Source organism: Symphodus melops (assembly GCF_947650265.1).
Source record: "Symphodus melops genome assembly, chromosome: 1".
Classification (NCBI taxonomy): domain Eukaryota; kingdom Metazoa; phylum Chordata; class Actinopteri; order Labriformes; family Labridae; genus Symphodus; species Symphodus melops.
Genome location: NC_136691.1, coordinates 3,770,951 through 3,797,188, shown reverse-complemented (window position 1 = coordinate 3,797,188; position 26,238 = coordinate 3,770,951). Strand labels below are relative to the sequence as shown.

The 26,238-nt window shown below is 41.2% G+C and overlaps 1 protein-coding gene across 2 annotated transcripts; it reads right to left on the bottom strand.

Moving 5' to 3' along the window:
• Nucleotides 1–291: 291 nt before the first annotated feature.
• vgll2a (vestigial-like family member 2a) lies at nt 292–6,633 on the bottom strand. Of its 2 annotated transcripts, none has more exons than XM_079345764.1 (4): nt 6,009–6,633; nt 3,769–4,015; nt 1,792–2,289; nt 292–1,029 (listed from the first exon to the last, which is right to left on the bottom strand). In XM_079345764.1, exons 1-4 carry the CDS (start codon nt 6,084–6,086, stop codon nt 986–988), a joined length of 867 nt encoding a protein of 288 aa, XP_079201890.1. In that variant the 5' UTR covers nt 6,087–6,633; the 3' UTR covers nt 292–985. The 2 variants fall into 2 exon arrangements, with proteins under 2 accessions (XP_079201890.1, XP_079201889.1); XM_079345763.1 differs by having other exon boundaries at nt 292–811; nt 6,009–6,462.
• Nucleotides 6,634–26,238: the final 19,605 nt, after the last annotated feature.

Here is a 26,238-nt window from a genome sequence, read left to right as displayed (position 1 = left end):
CCTGGCATGAAGGTAAACAGTCAACTCAGCGATGTGTACTGATTGTTTTTAATCTTCACAAATAAAAACAAATAACTAACAATTTATTTGTTTTGGATTTAAAAAATTTCTCCGTTGTCAGTGACTCCACTGTTTTTTGGAGTTTTTTTTTTTTTTGAGACAAAACTGAAACTGCATAACTCAAATGGACTTTCTTTTTGCGTACACTCAGTCCTGCTTGATTTGATTTTTAATTGATCTTGAAGACGTTTAAATGTCTCCTTAAATATGAGTTGAAAACCATCAGAAACGTGTTTAATTTAACTTTTAATGTGCCACCAAATAGTTACATTGATACAGACAGTTGACATTGTACCAAATACTCCATGTAAACCAACACATTTTTTTGGACTCCTCCTGCCTTTCACAGTCTGTCAGATTCTGGCTCTGCGGCCGACTCGACACCAACGCAGCCTTTTCTCCAGCCATAACACTCCCAGTGTTTTTATGCCCAGTTGTCCCAGTGAAGCAAGTCATGCCAAGTCCTTAAGCGCTTGCTTGTCTTTGGAGTTCGACAACATGTGTCTCTGTCTGTCCCCAGACTTTTTTTTTTTCTTTCCCAGTTTAGGAATGTTGTCCCTGTCTGTTACAGAAGCTCAGAGTATTGTCTCTGTCCACATCCGTCAAAATCAGAGTGTTGCCTCCTTCTTCTCTGCAAGTCCACTTTTGTTTCCACGCTTGCTCTTTCTCTCTCTCTCTTTTCGTATCCACACTGCCAACTTTCAGCTCAGCAGGGCTGTGCTGCTGCTGCACAGTCCGCTGTAACACCGAGCTGCAAGTAGACCAGAAGCGGTTACAGGACAAAACTGCCGTCTGACAAAATTCTCAGTTTCTCTCCGTCAGTCATCCTGTAAGAGCAGGAGAGCAACGGAGCAGAGCAGGAGTGGAGGATAGAGTCTACAGCTCAAGTAGAAGAAGAAGGGGGATTGGGGGGGAGGGGGGGTCTCTAAAACCAATACAAATCCTTGCTCTTATCCTGTGCCTGCAGACCTGAGAGAGGAGGAAAGAAAGGAGGAAAATAAAAGGCAAAGGAAGAGAGAGAGAGAGAGAGAGAGAAAAGCAAGAAAAGGGAGATTAGAAGACAGTCTTGTTGATAAAAGCAGGAGGAAAAGCCCGAGGCAAAGAGGGGACGAAAGCAAAAACAGCAACAGAGAGCAAGTTGACAGCTGGTGTTAAGGTGCTGATTGACAGTAAGTTTGTCCATTCAAAACACTTGTGGTAAATTGATCTGAGGCACACAGGGACAAAAACTCATTTAAATCAGGTTGGAGGTCGGAGGTCACCGTCTGGATTCGGATGTTTGAGTTGGGCGTTCTCGAGTTTATCGAAGGGGAATTTTGCTGATCTAATCCAAATTTGGATGTTCGATATGAAGCTATGCCTGTGTACCTTTTTTTTTCACTCTGTTATCTGGGTTCACACATGTCATGTTCATCAGATTGTGCAACATGGTGAAAGATTTTAGCCGAGTGTTTCGAACAATAAAACAGGTTCATGGTGTGCTTTCATTTTCTTGTTGTTTTGAGAGGACACCTCTTGTGATGATTCTGATTACAAACTTGAACATTTTGACCACATTTTCAGGCTTGTTTGTAAAGTTTACAGATTTGTAATAGACGTATTCGATTGTTAAGGTGTTCCTACATCGCTCTGCACACGAGGCAGGCTTGTTTGTTAAATTATAAAAATTATAAAACGCTTTAATTTAAGGATGTAGCACAAATTTTTTTTTTATTCGAAAGTTTAAAATACCTGAGTCCATGTTGAGTCCGATCTCTGCTCCGGCTCCTGTGAAGGCACCACTCCAGGAGGAGCCCGACCCCGACTCCCCCTTCCCTCCCAGGTCGCACGGCGAGGTGCTGGTCCCTGGGGCCGAGCTGCTGGACGTCAAGCGGTGATGAGGCCTCACTGACGGCACCAGCAGAGAACTGTAGCGCGGGTCGAACGCCGTGCCGTACATCTCGTGAACACCTGGACGAGGGTATGCTGAGCTCTGGGTGCTTATGGCGCTTCCTAGTGAGTAAGGGTGGTGGTGGTGATGGTGGTGGTGGTGTGACGGGTGCCAAGCGTCGGGGCTGGGCTGGTGGAGGTGGCTGTGCAGGGAGGCGGGGGAGTACGGGTCCCCGTGGAAGGGGAGCTCTGTGTGGGGAGCCGACAGAGGACCGCCCAGCGAGGAGGAAACGGACGGCTGGTAGGAGCTGTTCCAGAAAGACGGGGGGAAACTTCGCTGACTCATGGGGAATGATCCATCTGTGAAAAGAGACATTCAAAGAGATGCGTCATAAAGAAAGATGAGAAAACTTAAAAAAATAAATAAATAAAAAAAAAAGTGATCCATGGTAAGTCATCCAACGACGCTTCCCTCGAGTAACTCATCGGAGGAGGTTTAGTTTCATTTGAACCTTTTCATAAACGCCTTCTACAGAATCTTTGAGCCTGTTGCAGTGTTTTATTTCACAGACTAGAAAGATGAAATTATTACTGATTACTTAATCCGCATGAGGGATTTTACTCTCATAATTGATTATCAGAATTTCCAAAGATCAGCTTTTAGCAGCGTCTTTATCAAAGAGAGTATTGTCTTTTTGTTTCTGATTCTAAGGCATTGTTATTAATGATGTGTGAGTGTTTGATTGGTAGGTAGACAACCAATCGAGAGGGGGGCGGGGGTGTTGTTAAATTTGGGAATCATTTTATAATGTTTCATAGAAGAACGTAAAACAGCAAAATGTAGATGCTGAAGAGGAGAAAATAAGATCTGCAGTTGACTGAGATTGTTATAAAACAATGTTTTTATTATTTCTATAATATCTACATAAGCAGTCTGTGTGGAGATGGTAAATGGACTCCTCAGCTCACACATTCACACAGTGACGGTCGAGGCTGCTCATCTCATTTATACACATTCATACACCCTGGACGAAGCAGTGGGAGCATCCTGGGGTTAAGTGTCTTGCCCAAGGACACATCGGACATTTGGCTGCAGGAGCCTGGAAATGAACCCCCCACCTTCAGATGAGAGATAACCAAGTGAGCCCCTCTAATTCACAGAATAAAAAATAATAATTGTTTACCTGGACGCCAAAGAGATAAATCTGCTTTACCACGGTGTGATATTTACGACAGGTGAACGTAGCAAAAAGATTTGGTCGTGCTTTAAAAAAAATCCCCAACAATTTATATAACCGTCTTTACTTTCATGGATGAAATAATATCACCACAATAACAAAAAAATTCTTCCACGTGCTAACTGAGCCGGACACTTTCTTTACTTGTCTCTGTAACTTTTCTGATGTCTGGTTAACTTGAAGCACTGACTGCTGCTTTAACAAACCAAAAACACATCTAAGCAAATTCATTGATTTCATTCATTCATCATGTTTAGAAAACGAGCTGCCCTTAAAAAAAAAAAAACATTCCTCTTAATTATAACTTTACAACTGTATCGACAGGCGTAGCTGGAAATGTCTCATGGCGTACACAACATTAAGTAAGAAGCACCCAGATCAACGATAACCTTTATCTTTCAAACCTCAAGATCACTAAATTATAAACGTGTGAGCTGTAGATGAATAATTACTGCAAGCACAGCCCTTCTCAGCTTGTGTACTGTGAGGAGAAAATTAATTTGAAATGTTTAATCTAATCTACTTCCTGCTTTGAGCTGACAATTTCAGTCTATGTGTTTAGAAGGCACTGACACACACACACACACACACACACACACACCTCTCATGGCCTTGTGGCTGGTTGAGGGGGGGTAGGCGGTCGTGTGACTGAGGGCTCGGCTGAAGTGCTCGTCCACCACGGCGCTGATGTCTCCTTGGAAGTATGTGAAGAGGACGCATCGGGAGTTGAGGTACTCGGCTCCCGGCGGCAGCTCCTTGTCCTCCTCTTTGATCACCGGGGGGCCGGCGGGGCCGAGCCGGCTGCCGCTGTCCTGGGGGTCTTGCATTTTGGAATACAAGGCCAGTTTCTAGGAGGGACATGCAGGGTTTTATGTTGTTTATTATTGAATTTCCCTCGGGATCAATAAAGTATCTATCTATCTATCTATCTATCTATTAAACATGTCGACATGGTGATGCGTCACTTTGCTATCATTCTGCAGCGTGAGATTTAAAGTATCTGAACATCCAACCTCAGAATTAGATTTGACAGGTTTGTTCTTTACATCTTTTATAAATCTTTATCACAACAAGCGTAAACTGATCTGTCAACATAAAGTGTTGGCTCTAACTTTGAAGTATAAACAGTGCTTTTCTACTGCACATTCGAGTTTGTATTACTGTTTAATTTCCTTTTATTGATCACCAATGAAGAAGCAGTTAAGTCACCTGGCTTCTTTAACATTTTGCACATTTTATTTAGCATTTATTTGTATATTGAAATTTAAAGAGGGGGTTGCTTTTAATCATCATTTTCACCACTGGAGCTCGCAAAGAGAAAAAAAGGATGAACTTTCATGTTCATTTGTTTTCCTTACTACATCTGAATATGAAATTGAATACATTTAAAGCTATAATAGATTAACCATGCAACTAATACAAATCTGTTTTGTAGAGTGAAGCATGTGTAAGACACGGCTGATCCAAAGTCTGTTTATGACACCAACAAAGTGAGTTTTGGCACTTTGTGAAATATCCCTGAGAGGTTTTAAAGAGGGTGAAAAAGAAAAGACCTTTAACACTTCGAAAAACTGCTGATCTGACAACGTCGGAGAAACAAAGATTTAAACATCAGCTGTGTTTAATCCTGATGTTTGACTGTTACATGCCCGTTCAGTACAGGTTGACTTTATTGTTGCCTCAAACAAGTAAAACATAATGACTGCTTAAGATGTGTTAATTTAAATTAAATTCATTAAATGCTGAGTTGACTGAATATTTAAAAAAAATATTAATTGCTTGGCATTTTAGTTTATTTCACTTTAAGTGAGGACTTAATTTTCCTCAAGCTTTTATTATCTATTTTTTGTGTGTTTTTTTTTAAGGTGACAAATGTCCAAGATTTTCCAACTAAAGATAGAAAGATAGATACTTTATTGATCTTGAGGGAAATTCAAGGCATCCAGTCATTCATGCAAAATGTGTTTTAATAAACAACAACCGCAGGGCTTACAGTGTGACATAAGTGTGAAGAAGAAAACAACACCAGATTTGCATTCTCAATTATTACAGCACTGTAACATTAGGAAGGAAATGAAACTTTAAGTGGCTCCAACTGTTGGTTGACTTATTTAGTCTTGATGTGACTTTCAAGGTAGCTTCAAACCTCATAATTCAATCATCTAAAACTCGTTTAAAAGTTTTACTCTGTAAAAAAACCTCAACATTTCAGCAAGTTTATTAATCTAAAAATGTTGTCCAAAAAAATCTGATAAAGCTAAAATAACACTTTTACCTGGCAAGTCCGAAAAACAGCAAAAATAATTAAGCCTGAAATGTTTGTAAAGGGTCAAAAAAGACATATATGACACATAGGCCTAAATCAGTTTGGACTTTAATACAGTTGATGTTTTTTTTAAATTTTTTTAATTACAGCTGTTCTAAGTCTACAAATAAACTTTTTCCGGACTCTGAGGAGGAGAAGATTGTGATTTAGCGCTGATCAGTTCGATTAGTATCAATCAATGGACCTCAGGGTGACGCTGAAGAAACTTCCAGGTTCGCTTTTTTGAGTGATTTATTCCTTTACGTGTTTTTATTCTGTCTGAGTGTCCTCTCACATAGAGGGTATTAAGTGGTGTCAAGGACTGCAGAGTTGAATAATAACGTCATATAAATATATACTCAGAGACAGTGGTTACTTTCGCCTCTGTTTTGGCATGAAATGAACTCTGGCTCATTATCAAATTGACTCATAACCGTGAATATTAAAAGTTTTTCACGCATCAAAACAGACTTAAAGTTGACAAAAGTGAACGAGCTCTTCCGAAAACAGTGTGAGGAAGATGTTAAAACTCGTACCTGGTGGTGATAGGGGCTGTAGGAGCTGAAATAAGGCTGAGGACCAAACACTTGGTACATCACATCCAAGCAGCTCATGGCGAAGAAAGTCACGAAGAAGAGCTAAGCTTCATTGGAGAGCGCGTGCAGAGAGGAAGCAGTAATCCGGACAAATGGTGAAGGACTCAGCAGTAAGAGGAAGGTAGGAGAGAGTCTCTCTGGTGCGCTCTTTACGCGCTGGACTGCGACCCGGACTCACTGAAGGGATACCCCCTCCACCCTCCTCCTCCTCCTCCTCCCATCACACACACCCAGCTCTGACACCTCCCTCCCACCAATCACAGGCCAGAGCTCCACCTCTGCCTTAATGGGTTTTTAATCACATAACATCAACTGAAAACCTCTTAAATGATCAAATCCTGTTTTATTTTGCTGATTTTAAATTACAGATTTTATTCATCGCCCTTGTTTTGCAAATTTGTTTAAAATTATTTTCTTTCAAATTCAACAAAAGAGAATGACACCAACAACTCATTTATCTGAGGCTACACCTTCATGCTTAAATGTGAAACTGTGATTAAAATAATGTAGACTTGTTATTCAAGTGTTTAATAAATGTCACTTCACCACATTAGCTTCTTATTGTAGTCTTTTAATTAGTCGTTTGGACCTCGTGTTGAGATTTTTAAACACTTTCTGGAGTCAAGGTTATAAAATACTTTGATACACTTTGGATTTACTCTCATCTCATGACATGTGGACACAGGGGAGGAAATATTGAAAACGTCAACAATGTCCACTTAGGAAAGGAAGGATAGGAAAATGATTGGAAGATGACAAATGTCATGTTTATGCTACTAATCTTTTTCTTAAATGACGTCACGGCTCTCCTTTTGGCGATGTTTGTGTTAGGTAATGGAAGGTATACGTTAGTATGTAGATTCAGACACAGCTAAAGAATATGTACGGAAATGATGTTAGGCTTAAGTTGGCATGTTTTTTTTGTTTTTTCTTTGATGATGATGATTTCTTTTATCTGTCACGAGACAATTTAAAGAAATGTAAATTTACCTCCTAATTTAATAAATGCACAGTTAGATGGTGGTTGGTTGAGCTGTCCTGCAGGTCGACGGCTAAAGTCCGCGTCCCATCTGCGGCTCCTTTCCCGTGTGTTATACCTCTCTCTCTCTCTCTCTCTCTCTCTCTCTCTCTCTCTCTCTCACTGATTTTTGCCTCTGTCTACCGTCCTTGTTCCAAGTAGGGGCATAAAAGCCCCAAAACAAAATCTTGAAGAAAATGAACAGAGCTTCTTTCTTCTGAAAGGCAAATCATGAAGATCGGTTCAATCTAATTGCTTTTATCACACAAAAGCATTAAAGCGATCATTCATCATGTGACATGAGAGTTTAACGGACTTCCTGTACCAGGTGTTTATACTGAAATGACTCATTAAAAACACAATACCTTTGTGGAGTTGTTGGTGTCGCTGTGTTTCCGTTTACGCACAGTTGAGGCATTTCTGGTGTTTAAAGCCGCAGATGAGAATGTAACAACCGCCACCACCCCCTTCGCCGCTAATTGAATGAGTAAACATATCAAAGCGACCAATGGGAGGAATGTGATGCTACGAAGTCCCACAATTCCTCAGTGGCCTCCCAAATTCTAGAGGTCAAAGGTCGAATAGTTTGCGCTGAGTTTGGCGGCATTAACAGAGGTCAGGGGTCAACTAATGGCAACTTACACACACACACACACACAAACAGCAGCAGTCCACAAATGTGGAATCAGTGGTAGAAATGCTTTTATTTGAAGTCTGATTCTGAACGACTTTAAACATTTTGTCAGCCGAAGGGATGAAGAATAAATAATTATAAAGTAACATTTAGATATCACACTGATTCTCCTTTGCAAATAACGTGACTCATAGTTCTGTCATTGCACCTTCACCTTCACTGACACATAGATGTGTTTTCAAAATAAAATATGTAGACAGGATTTCATTATGTTTCTCTTAAAAGCTTTTTTTTTCTTAAAAAAAAAAAAAAATAAATAGAAATGAGCTTTTAAGAGACATTCTTGACGGACAACCTTTTTTACCTTTTGGAGAGAGCTGACTGAACAGCAGGAACCCGTGTTGAAATCGAGTCACCAAACCCGAGTCGAGTCGTGCATCGAAGAATCCTAATCCTGTCATTTATTACCCGTGTCCAAGTCCCAGCCCTCAAAGATGAGTCTTATCTATAAAGATAAATACCCCACAGGTTATTTTCATAATAATAATAATAATAAATGTGGGTTTACAAAGGGTTTCGACATTCAAGCAAAAACATACAGACATTGGACCGGGGCGCTGAAGTCCTGGTGGTTGTGTGCGGAGGCTGTGGTCATGCCGGTGATTTCAGGCCCGACTTTGTGTCATCTCCCACTTTCTCTCCTCCCTGCATTTCTTTCTTCTTACAAGGCGTAGGAGAGCAAACATAAAAAAAAACCCCTCAACAACAAACTAACACGATGAATGTTCAGCTAACTTTTGCTCCAAAGAAGTGTAAAAATAAGATGCACGCATATCGACTGATAAAAAACCATTATGCTATACATGTAACCATGGAGTTTCTCCTTGCACTTCTAATCTGCTGCACTGATTTTTGTCATTCCAACACTCAGCTGTCCTTTTGGCTGACCCCTCCGACAAACCAAAGCACCTGTTCCCTGCCACAAGTGGAGCAGAGAAGCTATTAAAACCCAAAATATCTGCCCATTGAAGTGCAGCTCAGCTCATCTCACGGGCACCATTAAAACGTGGATCTGTGTGAATTATGGGGCAAGAACCGCCAAGGTTCAATGAGGAATTTTCAATCACAAAAGTCCTGCATCTGCTGACATTCGATGGATTTGAGCGAAGGACGCCGCAAGAACCCGCTGTTCAGTGTCGCCTCTTGTGAAATTATTTCATTAAGGGAACAAATGTCCAGTTTTCATTTTCTTTTTGAGGTTAAACTAAATCAATATCAGGTTTAAGTCTGAGGTTTTTTTTTTTTGTTTAGTCTTTTGCAAGTTTGTATTTTAATCCATAATTCATATAATAATGACAGAGATAAGTGAAATCAACAATATTTCATTCATTAGCAAGTTAGGTTACTCTTCATCCTTAAAGACACCCTCACATCGACATCCCAAAGAAAGACATTCAAAAGAATCATCTACGATGTGATCAAAAATGGAGCTGGTCCTGATTTACAGTTCAACATTTTTGTTGTACAACAGTCAACATTTCCAGTTTGCGATTTCTTTTCACTTAAAGGCAGAGTTGGTTTGATTTTTAAAAACTAGCATGATTTAGAAAGTGGCATTCTCTCAGTGCTCCATCTGCACCCCCTCCTCTCTGTGCTCCCTCACTTACATGCACTCAGCTCATGCTTTAGTGTGGAGTAGAGCACGAGCAGGGAGACAGGGAGGCGTGTGATTGGTTCATCAGATTGGTACCTCGTGGCAGACATTGGTCGAAGTTTTTACAGACTTACAAACTGCTACAGATGACGGATTGTCTTTTTTCAGAGAACATGAGTTATTAATTTCTGCCAGGACCTAAAAACAATTTCAACCGAAATCTGATAAAGTGGATCTGCAGAAAATTACCAACCCCACCTTTAACACTACCTTCATTCACAAAAAGTCACAAAGGACACATGTATTTTAAAGGTGGTGTTTTAAGGTGTAAAAGTAAAATAGTGTTGCTGTAAAAGGATGATGTTCATAGATTTTTGATGTATCAGAGACATCTTACAATTTGTAGAAAAAACAAAGAGAATCTCTTTTTTTAAACTTTACAGGAGATTGAGGAAATTAAACTTTAAGTAAACCCCAGAATAACCCCCCCCCCCCCTTTAAAAACATATGACTGTAAGCATGTCCAACCGTCTACGAACATAATACACACACACACACACACACACACACAGTGAAACATTAATGCTCTTTAGCAAACAATTAACACTTCAAGCACAAGTTGAAAACTGACTCTGGTGTGCATGAGACTCAAACACAAAAATGTGTTTGCACACACACACACACACACACACACACACACACACACACACACACACACACACACACACACACAGACTAGTCAAACTGGAATGTGTCCAGAACCACGTGCTTGGTCCTGATCCTTGTGTTGTGTCTACCCAAAGAAACAAGAGCACCATTTTATTTCAGCCCGACGTGAATTTTAGTGGCCTTAAAAAAAAGAATATGTTTACCCCATCCCTGTCTCTGTTCAGTAGTTATTTAACTACACGCAGACACTTTAAGCTATCTTAGTGCAATGCTCTTTATGAACATGAAAAAAACCAGTGTCTTCATTGATTTTGTTAAATCTCACAGCAGTTCATAAGATTGCTAGAAACCCTTAAATTCAGTTTTTTTTCTATTTTATAAATTTCAAATTAATTAATTTGCAAATTAAACAAAAGCCTTTTCCCACTCAGGATTTTTTTTTTTTGATGCATGTAAGCATACAGTCACCCTCAAAGGTGAAGCTAATTGGTTTGCTCCTTTAAGACAAATCCTGGTGGCATTTTTGTACATTCATTTAAAATATACAACCTTTAAAAAGAGCAGAAAATCGGCTCGATCTGAGTTATAAGCAGCCAATTTCCATGGTAAATAGTTATTGACTAATTTGTCCTTCTCAAGTACAAAATCTTTCTTTAATAAACGTTGTCGAGGCTGTGCAGACGGTGTTTGTGCTCCCCGTTCAACAACCTTCATCCCTGACCGCTCGCTCTTTCTCCAGGGTGGAGGACAGAGCAGGTTTTTGTTCCGCCGCTTGATGAGGAAGACCTGGATGTGACCCTCCATTTACCGCTCGTCTACCCCAAGGACAGCGCCAGTGTGTGTGTGTGTGTGTGTGTGTGTGTGTGTGTGTGTGGGTGTGTTTGTAATATCTGGTGATGTACTGTATGCCTCCTTGCACTCAGTCTCTGCCATTAAATGTTGCTTATTTTTAAGAATTTTTTTATGTTAGAAGGTTTTTTAAGGTATATACTGACAACATTCAGACAAATAAACAAACATATATTCTGATCTATATTTATATTGTTTGCTTTTTAAACTTCCTGTCTTTGTCCAGTTGTATTGTTTACGTCTTGCACATGATTTCCAGTGTGGTTTTTATACTGCAAATGATAATTCGCTAAAATGGACGTAAAATGGACTTGGACTTGAACTGCACTTTTCTGCTCATCTAGATGACTCAAAGCTGTTTTTACACTACAGGTCTCATTCACACTCTAGCAGTAGAGGCTGCTATGTGAAGTGTCCATTAGTATAAATGAATCCCATACATATACTGTGCATGCACACGCCACTATCTGCAGCCCATTTCAAGCCGCGATATTCACAACCCTGTGACGTTTGGCCTTCAATCTGAATGACTCTAGGCGTAATGGGGGGGATAAGTGATCCCAGCTTTGTACAGTCTTCAGAGGTAGTAACAGACATGAGACAATTTCAGCAGAGCCAGCGGGAGGGAGAGCAACGCTAGCAATTACACTTAAACTCCCAAGTTTCTCACACTGCTTCGTCGGTTGGCTTTTAATGAGAATGAATTGATTAGTTAAAGAGGACATATTACACCCATTTTTCACCTTTTCAGACAGAAACATCTGTGTGTCTGTGCTTTGGTCCAAATATAACATGAATCAAGCAGCAGAGGAGTTTTGTGACCCTGTAGAAATCAGCTCTCTCAGAACGCTCCGTTTTGGTGTGTGTGTCTCTTTAAATACCCCCCGGAATCCCACTATGATGTCACAAGGAGACCAAATCTAAAACAGAGCATTTTTCTCTGTGTGGTAAGACTTATGCAGAACACAAACAAAGGGCTGGATGGGTTTATTTTTTACATATTGTAGGTCTGTAGACACTCAGGTAACCTTAAAAACACTCGACACGTGGATTCTTCATAATATGTCCCCTTTAATACTGATGGTCAGCCCCCCGCCATCAGTGTGTTATCGTGTAGGTTTGACCTGCGGTGTTAAAGAGCTGTGATTAGTCTGAAGACTAGTTCTCTTCAAACTCAAGACCCTTTGTGTGGACGGACTAAGACGTATAGGGATGCTACTCCAAGTGAAGCCTGTAAACTTCCAGAAAATGAAAGATGTTTTCACAAATACAAAATAGAACTCGGGAGAAGAAATAGACGAAAAGACCTCGGGGGGTTCGCCATGATAGTTGTAGTCCACCTAATCCCACACGGACAAGGACTGGGACTGTAAAATGCACATCTACGAATTCATCGTAGTCACATTGGCGTTTCACACGATCACGGAGACGTGCCGTTTTCAAAAAGCTTGCACTCTGGAAACTGTTCTTCGAAACGTTACGCAAGTGTCGTAAAACAACTCGCCAAATCACAACAAAGGGTTACCGATTTGTCAACAGGGCCTAAATTTAGAATCTGTCACTGCTCTTGTCTGAACTGTTCTGAAGCTTTGAAAATGAAGCACACCATCAGCTCTGAAACACAACTGTTTCAGCCAAACACACACACACACACACACACACACACACACAGACACGCACCTGTCACTAACGTCAAGAAACAAAGCAGTTGAGTGTTTGTGTGTGTGTGTGTGTGTGTGTGTGTGTGTGAGAGAGAGTGTGTGTGTGTGTGTGCGTCAGGGTGAGTTGTTCAACAGTGGCACAAATCTTTAACCCCACATGGGCCACAGCTAACCTCTGTCAGCTGCTTGTGTGTGTGTGTGTGTGTGTGTGTGTGAGAGTGTGTGTGTGTGTGTGTGTGAGAGAGAGAGAGAGAGCCACTCCTACATTTGGCTTTTTACTACACACTAAATCATCCATAACACATGTCAGCTCTTTAGACTTCAGAGTCACTGGACCAACCGATGTCTAGTGATTAGTTTTACCCCGAAATAAACGTAATGATCTCAAACCGTTTGATCGCATGTGGTCACCATTTATTGTTTCATAGTCATGTTTTTTTTTTTAAATGTATTTTTAGCCTTTTTATGCCTCTATTCAGAGATAGGACAGTGGAGAGAGAATCAGAAATCAGGAGGGAGAGAGAGTGGGATGTGTACACCCCCCCCCCCCCCCCACACACACACACACACACACACACACCCACTTAGAGGAATAAAGCGTACATGGTATGCACACCTTTGCATAGTAATTATGTGAGATTGTCTGAGTGAAAACGAGATGATACGTGACCTTGCACACATGTTACCGTAAGAGAAAAAACTTGTGGCATTAAGACATTTTAATTTTTTTTTTAAAATTGAGAGCCAATTTTGCCTTTATTGGAAAGTCAAAAGAGAGACAGGAAATGTTGAGAGTAAAAAGCAGAGGATGCCAGTAAGGTGCCAAGGTCAACACACAGCCGCAGCGCTAAGGACTAGAGCACAACGTACAAAGCAACATAACCGCTGGGCTATCCGGCGCGTTGTACTTTATGCTGATAAAGAAACATACTGAATAGAATAGTAGCTGAATACATGAAGTGGCGGTGCTGCAAACACATCTACAAAGATAACATTTTAAAGAGGGGAAACATGAATGCAACTCATCATAACTTGGATTAAATGGTTGTGAAATTTAAAAGCACTTAAGCTAAACTCCACAAAGCAGAAATAATTTAAGAAATATGAAAATATTTGTCTGATGTGCTTCGAGAAATAAGCGGGAAAAAAAAGTTACCCCCTATTCTAAAGACTAAATTCTTTTAGAGTTATTTGAAAACTTGAGATCCACTTAGACTGCGGTTTGTCCTTCACTTCTCAATGTCCAGCGAGCGGCTTCTTCGACACCTTTTCTATCCAAAGCCATTAGCAGGAACACTAACGCACGCAAACCTCGGCAGACCACCACTTAAAGACTACCTTCCTCTTCATTATTCTGACCCTCTTTGTCCTTTGTAGCATCCACGATGTGTCTTTATAACTTAGCGTTAAGCTAACAAACTTCACGTCTTTCTGGGCTTTAAGGAGGAAAGCAGCTCCATCTATCGTGACTGCAGAGAAACAATCGATGAAAAACAGAGGAGCTTTCTGTAACGCATGAAAAGTCAGTTTAGCATGGACGCCACCGACAGTAGCTTTGACTTTTAATTAAGGCTGGAAAATATCGTAGCAGTTTTCACACATGCACTCTGGATAATATCGAGATTTTTTTTTTAAATTTGTTATTTTTTAGGAGGACTGCCCCGGAGATTCAGCTGGAGACATATTCCCTGTCAGACAAGAGTGTGTTAAATACGAGAAACTCTGGGTGAAGTCCGAGCGATTAATTTTGTGTTCACATCCAGTAAACGGCTCCTTCTGGAAATATATTGTTCAGGAGGGGAAAACAGTAAAAAAAAAAAAAAAAAATGTTCTTTGCGCCCATGTCTCCTTCAAACAATACAGTGAGGTAGTGCTGATGAAAGTCAGGACATAAGACCTTCCCTGCTCCGCTCTGTATCCCGAACAACACACACACACATTGTTTATGGATCGACAAGGCTGTCGACAAAGTTGTTGAAAAAGAACTTTATAAAAGTCGATCTGTAGCTTTATAAAGGGATACTAAAGAAAAGGTTTACTGTGCCGTTAACAATGGCTGATGATTTGACCTTGAAATACTTTTTTTTTTTCACACTTTCTATGGTTTTGTTTTTTTAATGGATGAGAGGTCAAACATTTCTTTCTCCAAACAACAATGAAAGGGAACTGAAAGATGTTTTTATCTGCTGAGTATTTTCCACACTATTTGTTAAACGTTTACTTCAGTTTTTATAATAAAAACAAAAGTACATTTTATTCAATACCCACACGGATCAATACGTACACGTCTCCTCACTGTGAGGGTCCTCTGTCCTCGCTCTCTGCTCCCTCGTCTCCTCCTCTGGCCCCTGGGTGCTGCCGCTCCTGTTCTTGGTGCTGACAGGCCCAGCTGTCTCCACTTTTTTTGCCCTTGGCTGTCGCTCATTAATTTCCACCAAAGGCCCCTAAGCGACAGCTCTGCTTCATGGTGACCAAACTTGGAAAAGAAGTGCTCAGCGGACAAACACACACACGCACGCACACACACATACATACATACACACAAGTGTGACATGCTTAGAATAAGAGGACATAAGTCAAACTGGTGGGACAGGTGGACACATCCATGATGAAGCTTTGGATTAAAAAACAAACAAACTCAATAATGTATTATGACAAGCAAACACCTTTTACACCTGAGTGTTTGTCCATTTGAACAAATAGAGAGAGGTTAGAACGCAGAAAGTTTTACAGACCGATGCAGAGCTGGCTAAACACTGAAGCTACACCACATGGTGACCTGTGTGAGCATCCACGCCTCAAATGTTAAAACGTGCAATTTTTGGTCGATCTCAGCTCCTTCTTCTTTTCCCACAGACGCTGGCATGCGCCTCACTTGCTAAAACTACTTTGATATTTAAGATATTGATCTTCTCAGCGATGTCGCAAAAGAATGAAAGAAACTTTTTTTTTAATTCCAGAAAGAAGACGTTCCAGCGAGAGCTCTTGTGTGAAAGCCTTTTTGAAATCCTTGAGGGAATGTATTATGTATGTAAACCGTGAATTTCAGAGTGAGAAGGCCGTTATGGATTTGTCTTTTCTGCAGCTTTAATTGCAAAAATATCTACAAACAAGGGCGCTTTTTTTAAAGCTTTAAACAAAAATGCGGAAATATTTAACATTTTCATGTTTGATTCTGAAATATTCAATGTGTGTTAGGTGTACACATTGTCCACTTTAGAGGTATGCCTGCAGATACAGGACTTAGAAATTGAGATGTAAGGGTTAGAGTTTGCTTTCAAATAAAATGTTGTTTAACTATCACTGGTGTTAATTACTCATGGTAACGACCTTCCACAAACTCTTCAGGAGAGTATTCAATCCTACCAATTTATAGTAGTGAAGCAGTGTGTGTGTGTGTGTGTGTGTGTGTCGGTGCTAATCACAGACGCTCGTCGGAGCCACGCGCTCCGCTCTGCTTCTCCTCTCTCAGCAATGTAAATGAGATCTGTTAATGAATGTTTTCTTTCACCACATACAAGTGCAAAGTAACTATGCCATCTATGCCCACCTTGCCTCTCCGTTTACGGCCACACTGTGCCAAGCATTCAGACTAAATGAAAATATACACAGGCGCAACCATGTCTGGCATCCCCTCTTAACAAGCTGCAGAAACACTGCGAAGCACGGCTGCTATGCTGCGGGGAATCTTGAGAATCTTCATGCTGGGACCGGCGGTGCTCTTCTCTCCCGGCGTTTACACCGATCACTGCGCCTCCGTACGACAGCAGTTTAGGTACAATGTCAAAAAAATCACGAGAAGTATGAGGTGCATTTTCTCCTCCATCAGCTTCGTGAGCTGTAAGAGACATTTTGGGAACTTAAAAAGATCATTCCAGTAACTGACTCAGGTAAAGCATAATGTCAGCTAATGTTGATCTCTGTTACGAAAAGCACTTAGCGCGCATAAATATAAGAAAAGATGGCCATCAAAAGGCAACAGAAGGATTTTAACTTTTGTACGACTGTGAGGAAATAAATTAAACTTTATCAGATATGTATAAACTCTTTCTTAACCTTAGTGTTCTCCATTATCACGATATCCCTTTTCCTGTTTGGGGTCTCCGGGGGTCTGAAGCCGATCCCAGCCGTCATTGGGCGAGAGGCGGGGTTACATCCTGGACCGTTCGCCTGTCAATCACAGAGCTGACATAAAGAGACAGACAACCAGCCACACTCACATCAGGCTTTTCTTTGGATTTACTTGTTATTATTTGTGCAGAAGCGACTTAGAGACAACTCCTTTTTACAAATGTACAAATACAGTTACATTCATGTATTTGTTAAATAAAATACATAGACCTTATCAGTTTTAGTGCAGACATAATATGGAGAACAAAATACAACACAAACATGTGAAAGACTAGTTTTGGTTTTAGTATGGCGTTAAAGAATGAATCCATACAAAAACATTATAAAAATAAAAATCCACAACTTTGTCTGTAAATATACAAACATTTATATGTATATGAATATTTGTCAATGTCTGAGAAATGTTTGTATTTTTTCTTCTTGTAGGAAAGGAAAGTTTGTTTATGAAGCACATTTCAGCAACAAGACAATTCAAAGTGCTTCACACAAGACATCCGAAGCATCATGACGGAGGAAACAAGAAACATTAGAATAGAAAATGTTAGACTAAAACAAGCTATTCAAAATCACAGAGAGGAACCATTCGGACCTTCTTTGGCTGTTTTACTACCTGACGTGAGATGTTCCCAGAATCCTGAAAATGTCTTGACAGGATGCATATTTTTATGGTTAGATGTAAAACCCCGGAAATCCAATATTTATTCGGATTTAAATCCAATTACTTTTAAATCTAATCCAATATTTATTTCTAATGTTCAAGAGGGCAGCAGCACACATCATACTAAATATTACATGATGAAGAAACAGTTTACAAACAAGATGTTGAGAGCAGATGACGATTAAAATGTGCAAATCGGTTTGCAGAGTCGCGATCGCAGATTATGATTCAAAGACACACATCAGGCACGTTGTTTGTAGGCAGGCGCGCTTTTAGGTGTCTATTGGGGCCCTAAGCAAAACATTCATCGGGGACCCCTCCAACCAGCGTCCATTATTATTTTCACAGCAATAAGAGCACGCGACACTTAGCAGCACATTGAGAGTGAGTGCTGTCAGATGGGTCGCATTAGAGAGGTTTCCTACTGTCAATGCAAAACTTGTATATTTTGAGGCAATGCTGTGGTTTCAATGTTGTCAGTCATTAGTGGGGCCCCTCTGCTGGCCTGGGGCCCCATGCAGATACCTGCCATGCCTGTTGACAAGCAGCGCCTCTGTTTGAGAGGATGTAACGATTGAAAGGTGCCCAGATTCACAGCAGCACTTCTCTGCAATTAATCGTAATAATAACGGTGAGCGTCAGCAGCAGGAGAGATTCAGATTCAGAAACCTCAGAGGTGTGGAAGCAGTTTCGCTTCCCCAAGACAGGAAATGAACAGTGGATTCAGATTATTTGGAAATACGAACATAAGTACGAAGGAACCTGAAACCATAATACAGTCTTGCATCCTCGCTTCTAATGTTAAATCTAATTAAATATCAGGAAAGTCTGTAAGTGTAAAGCGCTTCATGCAAACAGGCCGCTTATTAAGCATGACCGTCTCCACAACACGAGGTGATGATTTAAAGTCATTGTTTCTCTTTGGTTGTCATTGTGAGATTTGCTCCTGAGTGCAGTCTCCCTCTCTCGTCTCGCCATATGACTGACATGATAACAGCTTATCGTTGACTTAACAGCAGCTGGTGTAAACTGCAAATGTAACTTGAATGTGGATGAGCGTGGAGACCCGGCAGAGAAACCTTAGCAGCGGTGTTAAAACTGTGCCACATTCGTCGGATTGTGTCCTGCGTGACACGGATTCCTGAGACAAATCCTCTGCGGGCATCTCCATTTAAAATAAAAATAAAAAGTGAACAGCGCGGTCTGTAAACGAGGAATTCTGGTCGAGTAGCGAGGGGAGGAATTCACGGCTTGTCACAGTTCATTTCTGCATGAGACACTGAATACTCTGCTCTTGGTTTGTTTCGTATCGGTTTATGTGAAAGAGAAAAAGTATTTCTGCAGAAATATTCCATGTCATATATCAAAACATGTCAGACATTATCCACACATACCGAAACTGAACATGCGTGAAATCTGACATCCAAGAATATTAATAGCCTTATAGGACTGTCATGGCAACATCTTAATTTATTGAACTGTTTTAAATACTCGATTTCTGACTTAAGGCTGTGGTCGTTTACAGGCAGGCGGACCGGGTTCAAGCCCGGCATGTCCTTCCTCACTCTCTCTCTCCCTGGTTTCCTACTCTACCAGCTATGCTCTCAAATAAAGGCCAAATCGAAAACAAATGGCAAAGATATGTTACAACGGGAGTTTAGACAAGTTAAATTTCTGCTCACTTAAGAACCTCACACACCGAGCAGACGGCAAAGAACTAGTGGCCAAACAAAGGCCGACTGTGGTGTCGCCTTTTTTCTCTTGGCAAAAAATAGTTGCACTTGATTGGGGCGGCAGTAGCTCAGTCTGTAGGGACTTGGGTTGGGAACTGGAGGGTCGCCGGTTCAAGTCCTGGCACGGACCAAGTCCGGAAACTGGTCTGGTAACTGGAGAGGTGCCAGTCCATTTCCTGAGCACTGCCGAGGTGCCCCTGAGCAAGGCACCGAACCCCAAAACTGCTCTGGAGCGCTCGCTGTGGGCAGCCCCCTCACTCTGAGACCTCTCCATTAATGCATGTCACTAGAACCCTGTTTGTGCATGAGTGTGTATCTCGGCCTATGTGTGTGTTAGACAGAGTGTAAAAACTGAATTTCCCCTTGTGGGATTAATAAAGTATAAATTATTATTATTACACCGCAAAGATTTCACCACGTACGTTCTGCACATGCATGAGAGGAACTAACTCTTGATTTTTGACTGTAATCATTTACTTGTTTTGGTCACTTCTGTTTTTAATTTTAGTGCACTGATTCGCTTTTCCAATGATTCAATTTCAACATGTCAAATCGCCTGAAAGGTACAGCTGAAAAAATTAGGGGCAGCGATCGCTCACCGACAGTCCAACTAGGACGGTGAGCGATCTCCCTGTTGCGTCAGAGTCTTTGTAGTAACTTCTGTTGAGATTGACGCCATCGAGTTGTTAGAAAAATTTATTTCATGTAGGATAAAGCGCTCCACCCCACATCAATCGATCAACACAATAACAACAGATGACGTCGAGGCTGGCGGGGAATCATGGGAGTGATTCTCTCTGCTACTCCAAGATAAAAACGAACAGAGCCAAGACTAACATCCGAAACCCAACTGAGAAAGAGAAGAAACGTTTCCAGACGTATCACAGCAGCACATACAGCGACAGCACGGCAGCTCACGCCTCCTTATGGAGCGGTGATTCCAGAGATAGCTGTCGTTTCTGTCATGAGACAAGACACGTCCCGTTACAACTCTGAAATGAAAGATTTCTCTGGCTTTCATAACTGTTGGAAATGTTTGAGGTCACGTAAGTACTCAACAACAACAACAACAACAACAGAAATGTCTGTCAAGGGTTTATTAAATATTTGATTCATTTAAATATTTAAGTAAAGAATTCTACATATCGTATATCAACGTAAAATCATTGCGAAACCTAATCTTCTTTCCAGGTCCACTTGACTCTACACTGCAGGGTCTTCACTGCCCCCCGTCTATAATTACCAACAGCAGCGTTCGTTTATGTAACCCCACCTCCAGCTCATCAGGACCAACAGCTTATAAATAATCTCCTCAACCACTTAATCCTTTCAACTAAACGCCGAGACATGATCCGTCGCAAACTATACTTGCAAAAACTCCAAAACATCAATCACATTCGGTTTTCAATCTTTGACCTTGTGCGTTGCTATTTTTTTAATTATGCTATATTAGGTGCTAATTGCAATGGAAATACTGCACTACAGCGATCTTGCTTCTGAACCCTTCTGTTCAAAATTGAGATTTCAGAAGAATATTAAAAAGAACATATGCTCGCGTTTAGCCTGCGGCGTAGGTCATCACGTCGCTGCTTCTTCCTTGATTTTCAGAGAACCTTTTTTGACCTCTTCGTCGGTGCAGTTAACACAAGACACCAGCAGCTGTGGGTGCTGATGGGTGCTAGTGTGAAAACTGTCCTGGTAGAAGAAACAAATGTAGAAGAAGAAGAAGAAGAAGAAGAAGAGGAAAAAAAAAAACTGTCCTGCACCACTGCGGAGTCAACTTTCAGCTCGGACAAGTCATAACTTTTAATATGATCCTGCAGCCTCGCCAAGTTGATCGAGTTTCAAGGCACGGTGTGGAAAAGACCTTTTACGTCAGTGTGTTTGTGTGAAAGGTCCTGTGACCGGCAACCAGACTCTTCTGCCAACCATCTGACCGCCATCTTGCAGTGTTTTGAGATGAGGTCAGACTCCCACTTTTCACTGTATGTGGGAGCGAGAGAGAGAGAGAGAGAGAGCGAGAGCGAGAGAGAGAGAGACACCTGCCTCCACTGTGACAGCTCTATGAGCGTCCTCATGAATCACGAGTCATGTGTCTACCCTCATCTCACATGCCCAAGTTAGAAACGGCCCTGAAATCTGGCCTTGTGTGTGTGTGTGTGTGTGTGTGTGTGTGTGTGTTAGAGAGAGAGAGAGAGAGAGAGAGAATGGTACTGTAGGTTCTTATAGAAGCTGGATTAAAACCTCAGAAAGGCAGCAGAGGAACATAATGAGGAACGAGGAATTAAAAAGATGGAGGAAAACGTGTCCGTGCTCATTTGTTTGTTTACTTGCGCGCCCGTGTTTGTGAAAGCGGGAGCGGTAGAAGACGAGGTCAGGTGGAGGTTTACGGGGAATTCTGGGTCGGCAATCGGTCATTCATATGAGCCGAGGACAAAACTGCATGGCTCTCCACCTGTATTTATTTTCCTTTTTATCCCCCCTCCCAAACAACAACAACAACAGGGCGAAGCTTAAAGTGCACTTTAGGCCTCAGATCTCAACGGACAATCGGTCCAAAATGGATGAGTGATGCAACCATCCAATGAACACATTTTCCCTTATTCAAGGTGACTTCCAGATCTAGAGCTGTAGGCTAATGCTAGGACAGGGATTCCTTTAGATTGTTAGATTTGTTTTCATGGTGATACTTTTCTTGTCTTCACTACAGAGCAAAAGTTACCGTTCAAAAACCTCTTGAATCAATGAGCGCAGGTGAGAAACGCTCTGAAACTGAGTGGTAGTGGTTCGATGCTAATAGCCCCACGCTAGAATATAAGAAGATCTGATTAGCCTGATTGTTAGGTGGGCTGATTTTAAATGTACGAAACTGTCTGTAATAAGGGATACAGTGGAAAATATACATTTATAAATGATGACAAAATCAAGCAAAATCTGTTTTTCCTTTCAGGCGAGTGTCCGTAGAAATTAATGAAATATTGGACATTTTTGCGCAAGACTTTGCTTTAACTAATAAAGCTTTCAACGGGCCTCAATTATTTTTATTCTATATCTCGAACCTGACTGTGTTCATCTGTGTTATCATTATGTTTTATCAATCTGCAGGAAAAGACAATCCGACGTGTACAGGACAACCTAATTAGGATGCTCTTTTGCAGATTTTCTGATTACAGCACATGTCATTTTAATTACACATCCTGCTCTGTGCCTCCTCCGCTCGCCCCGTTTTTTTTTTCTCTCTCTCTCTCTCTCATTCTTCTCTGTGTAACCTGCTCGTTGATTAGCTGGAAGGGTCTCGGGGATAAAAGGCGGTAGGGGCAGCAGCTACATTCTTGTTACCAGGTGTCAGACTCAAGCTCTCCCGGTCGGGCTCAACGCTAGTTTGGAGGAAACGTATTCCATCACCCGGGAGCTCTGCTGTGGAAGCCGGCGCTAAGAAGTCACCCGCACCATTCAAAATGTAACAAAACGGGTAATTATGCACGGCGAGAGCAAAGCATTTGATGAACATTTCTGGCATATCAGGATGGATCCTTTACCGCGGTCTTGGCTGCTAAACTGAAACGTTTTTGTGTTTTTATCCCTCCTGATTCTCGCCTCTCAGCATCTCCTCGTCACCTCGCAGGATGCTCTTAATTAGAACTGTCTTGTTAGCTATATATCCCACCCCCCCACCCCCCCGCTTCTTAATTAAGAAGAATCATCTTCACCCTCTTTTCATTGTCTGGCTTTGAAGAAAAGGAGCGTCGCCTTTCTTGTCATTTACTCCATCTTTCTTTTTTTGATAAGGACATTTCTTTTCCCTGTTTGAGGTTTTTCCTTTGAATTGGAGGATAAAGAGGGAGAGGGAAAGAGGGAGAGGCAAGGTGATGAAAAGACCCGCGTTCAACCAAGGACCCCGGGAGCCACCTGATAAATTGGCTTGTTAAGAGGAGAAAGATCACTACGTGACATATTCCTCCCATTCAATCCCAGCAACACAGGTGCAGAACAGACAACAGACAAATGGGAATCAATCAAATCCCGCTATAGCTGGTGCTTGTATTGGTTTGCAAACACTGATGGCCACTCAGCTGGGGGGTTGATCAATGCAATATTTAGTTGTATAGACTCAATTTAAGCGATTGTTGCATGTCAATATCCACATGAAGGCGATACAAATAAAATGTTTTACCAGGCAGAGGGTCCGACACGCGTCTATCTCAAGGCCAATGTGTTGTGCCGTGTGAATGAGGGAGAGGGGACAATGAGAAGCTGTGAATAAAGGGTGCATGTGTGTGTGTGTGTGTGTGTGTGTGTGTGTGTGTGTGTGTGTGATTGTGTGTGTTTGCTCACCCTATTAGCTAGACGCCGTTCACGTTGCATGGGAGGATAACTCGCCACTGTGAATGCTGAAAGACAGTGAGAGCACGTTTTGATATCTGAAGAGAAGCGAAACAAAGACGCACAGACGTGAGGTGGTAGAGGGTTGGATGGATATAGATGTGAACATGAGGGAGAAGGATGAAGGATTGATGGATGCATGGAGGAAGAGGAGGAGGAGGAAGAGGACGAGGAAGGGAGAGAGAGAGAGAGAGAGAGAGAGGGGGAAGTATATAAAGGGTTGGACAGCGCTTCCTTTCTGTCAGTCTCCAAGCAACTCACAATAGAAGGTCAGAGAAGAAGGAGAGGAGAGAGACGACAATACAGAATACCCCTTTATTCAAAAGCAGACACACAGGAAGGCAGACAAAAGCATGCACAACACACACACATTGTATGTGTGTGTGTGTGTGTGTGTGTGTGTGTGTGTGTATGTGTGGACTGTTTGAGCAGATATGACATCAAACAGAAAGTTAAATTACATTTCTCAGCGAAGAAAAACCCAGTCAGGGTACACGATCTGGTTTTTCTTCTGTCCTTGAATGTTGACACTCACACATTGGGATCAAGAGATTAGATTTAATTATTGACTTAAATGAAAAATAAAGTAACATCTAGAAATAAAAGTTCAGCAGCTAAAGATCGTCAAACAATATTCACAATAAAACAGAGCTCAAATAACCCGTGCATTGTTCCAACCTGCTCATTTAAGCGTTATAAATAGCTCTTTTTTTTAATCTGTTTTATTTATGAAGCGTTCATCCTTGAATTTGTTTTCAGCAAATTTCTCACCTTGAAATTAATGTATTTCTTTATTCGGATTAGCGACACCAGAGGGCCAGGGTCGGCGTTAATTTGATTTTGCTTCATAGCAGGAAAAAAAAAGATGCTGTCGTCTGCTATGGATGTTTTTATATACAGTATATTCTGATTGTCGTGATCCAGCACACATCAAGGCGCCTGTTTTATCATCACTGGAGATGCTGGAGCTTCTCACTGGCCGGATGAGACTGTACAGAAAGGTGGACGACATGAAAAAGAGAGAGAGGGGGAGCCTTCGGTTTTTGTCAGAAGTGACATGGGTCAAACTATATGTAATCAGAAACACTAATATAGCTGTTAAAAGAGAAAAAAAAGTGATTGACAGCTCGGTTGAGAAATGCATTGACGTTGTCGCTTCTCCTCGTGACCACGCCCCCTCTGTGTTACGGAGCGGGAAGACAGTCAAAGATACGGTTGACTTCAGTGTTCAGACGGATGGATATCTGCCTAAAATTAGGACATTTAGATTTCACTGAGATCCTATTAACTAAAGACGCTGGGCTTTGGTCGTTCACTTTTAGGTTTCCTCATGTTGATAGACAGTATATGAACCTGATTTTAAAGACATACATGGCTGGTTGGCACGTAGGCTTTGCAAAACCTGAAATGGTGATGATGAATGACGAAGAAACGGGAGAGCTTATCTAAAATCTCTTGCACTTTCAAAAGACAATGTAAACATTCAAAAGAACTGCTGCAAAATTCTGCAAAAGACACAAATATGCTAAAATAAAAAAATAAAATAAAAAAAGAGAGGCTGATGTCACATGCCAAGATGGCACCGCAGGTACTGGTGGTGGTATTGCACTACCATCGAACATGCTGCAAATTCATGAATGAAAAGTGTAAAAAAAAAGAAAAGAAAGAAAGACAGACAGATAATTGCATTTATAAAAGTCTGTAACATTAAGATTCATGCATGCTTGTTATCTTTTCAGGACCAGGGAGGGAAACTCAAAATGTGCTGCCAGTGTCCGGGCTCATGGGCTACCTGGTTGATCCTGCCTGCAGCATAGGCTTGTCTCAAAGATTAAGTATAAATACACTGCGAATGGCTCATTAAATTAAACACCTGAAATGATCACAGTTACAATTCATTTTTAATCTCACGAGGCTTAAAGTGGTTAAATCATATACACTGCTGTATTCTTTATTGTAAATAAAGATTGATGATTGAGATTGAAACTCAACTGGAGTATGAAACAATGAGAAGCCTGTCTCAGCATATATATATATATATATATATATATATATATATATTTAAGAAAAACGGTTCAAGGACCAGTGAACAATAACTAAAGTAGTTGAAAAAGTTTGAAGATTTGGTCTCAAATGCCCCCAAATTTCAGATTTCTCTTTGTCAGCTTGATTTTCTAGTTAGTCTAAATGTTGACTTTATATAACTTCCTTGCCACAATTGTTCACGATGAATCCCTCAGACAGTCCTCAATTGTGAGCCAGCAGGTGGTATTCAGATGTTTCTCTACTCAAACTCAAAAAGCAGACTTTTTCCACCAAAGTATCTGGCGAGTAGTGCCCTCTCCTCTCCTCGGAGACTGGAGGAAATCATGGCATTGTGGGCCCAAGGACAAATAATAATAATCAAAAAAAAAAATCTCACTTTGCCCCTTTGCTGAGTGAGTTGTGTAAAAGAAACTCTTTTCTTTGGGGTACAGCTTTTTTGAAAGAAGTTGTCTTTTCATAATCTTCCTATTACAAGTGTCCATTAGCGGGGAAGACTGAAACGGTTTCTGATGCATTAAGTGCTGTTTAGAAATGGAAACAATTTGTTCAAGGTTCAGAGGACAGGATGGTACAAAAAAGGATTGTCTGCCATTCGAGCGAAAGCCCAGCCGACAATGGGAGCCTCGCTGCCCTTGGACTGACGACCGCTTAAGTGGATTCTCTCCTGTTTTTCATTCTTGCATTCATATGATCAGAAAGCTGAGAAGTTAAAGTGTCAATTCTTTGGTTATTGG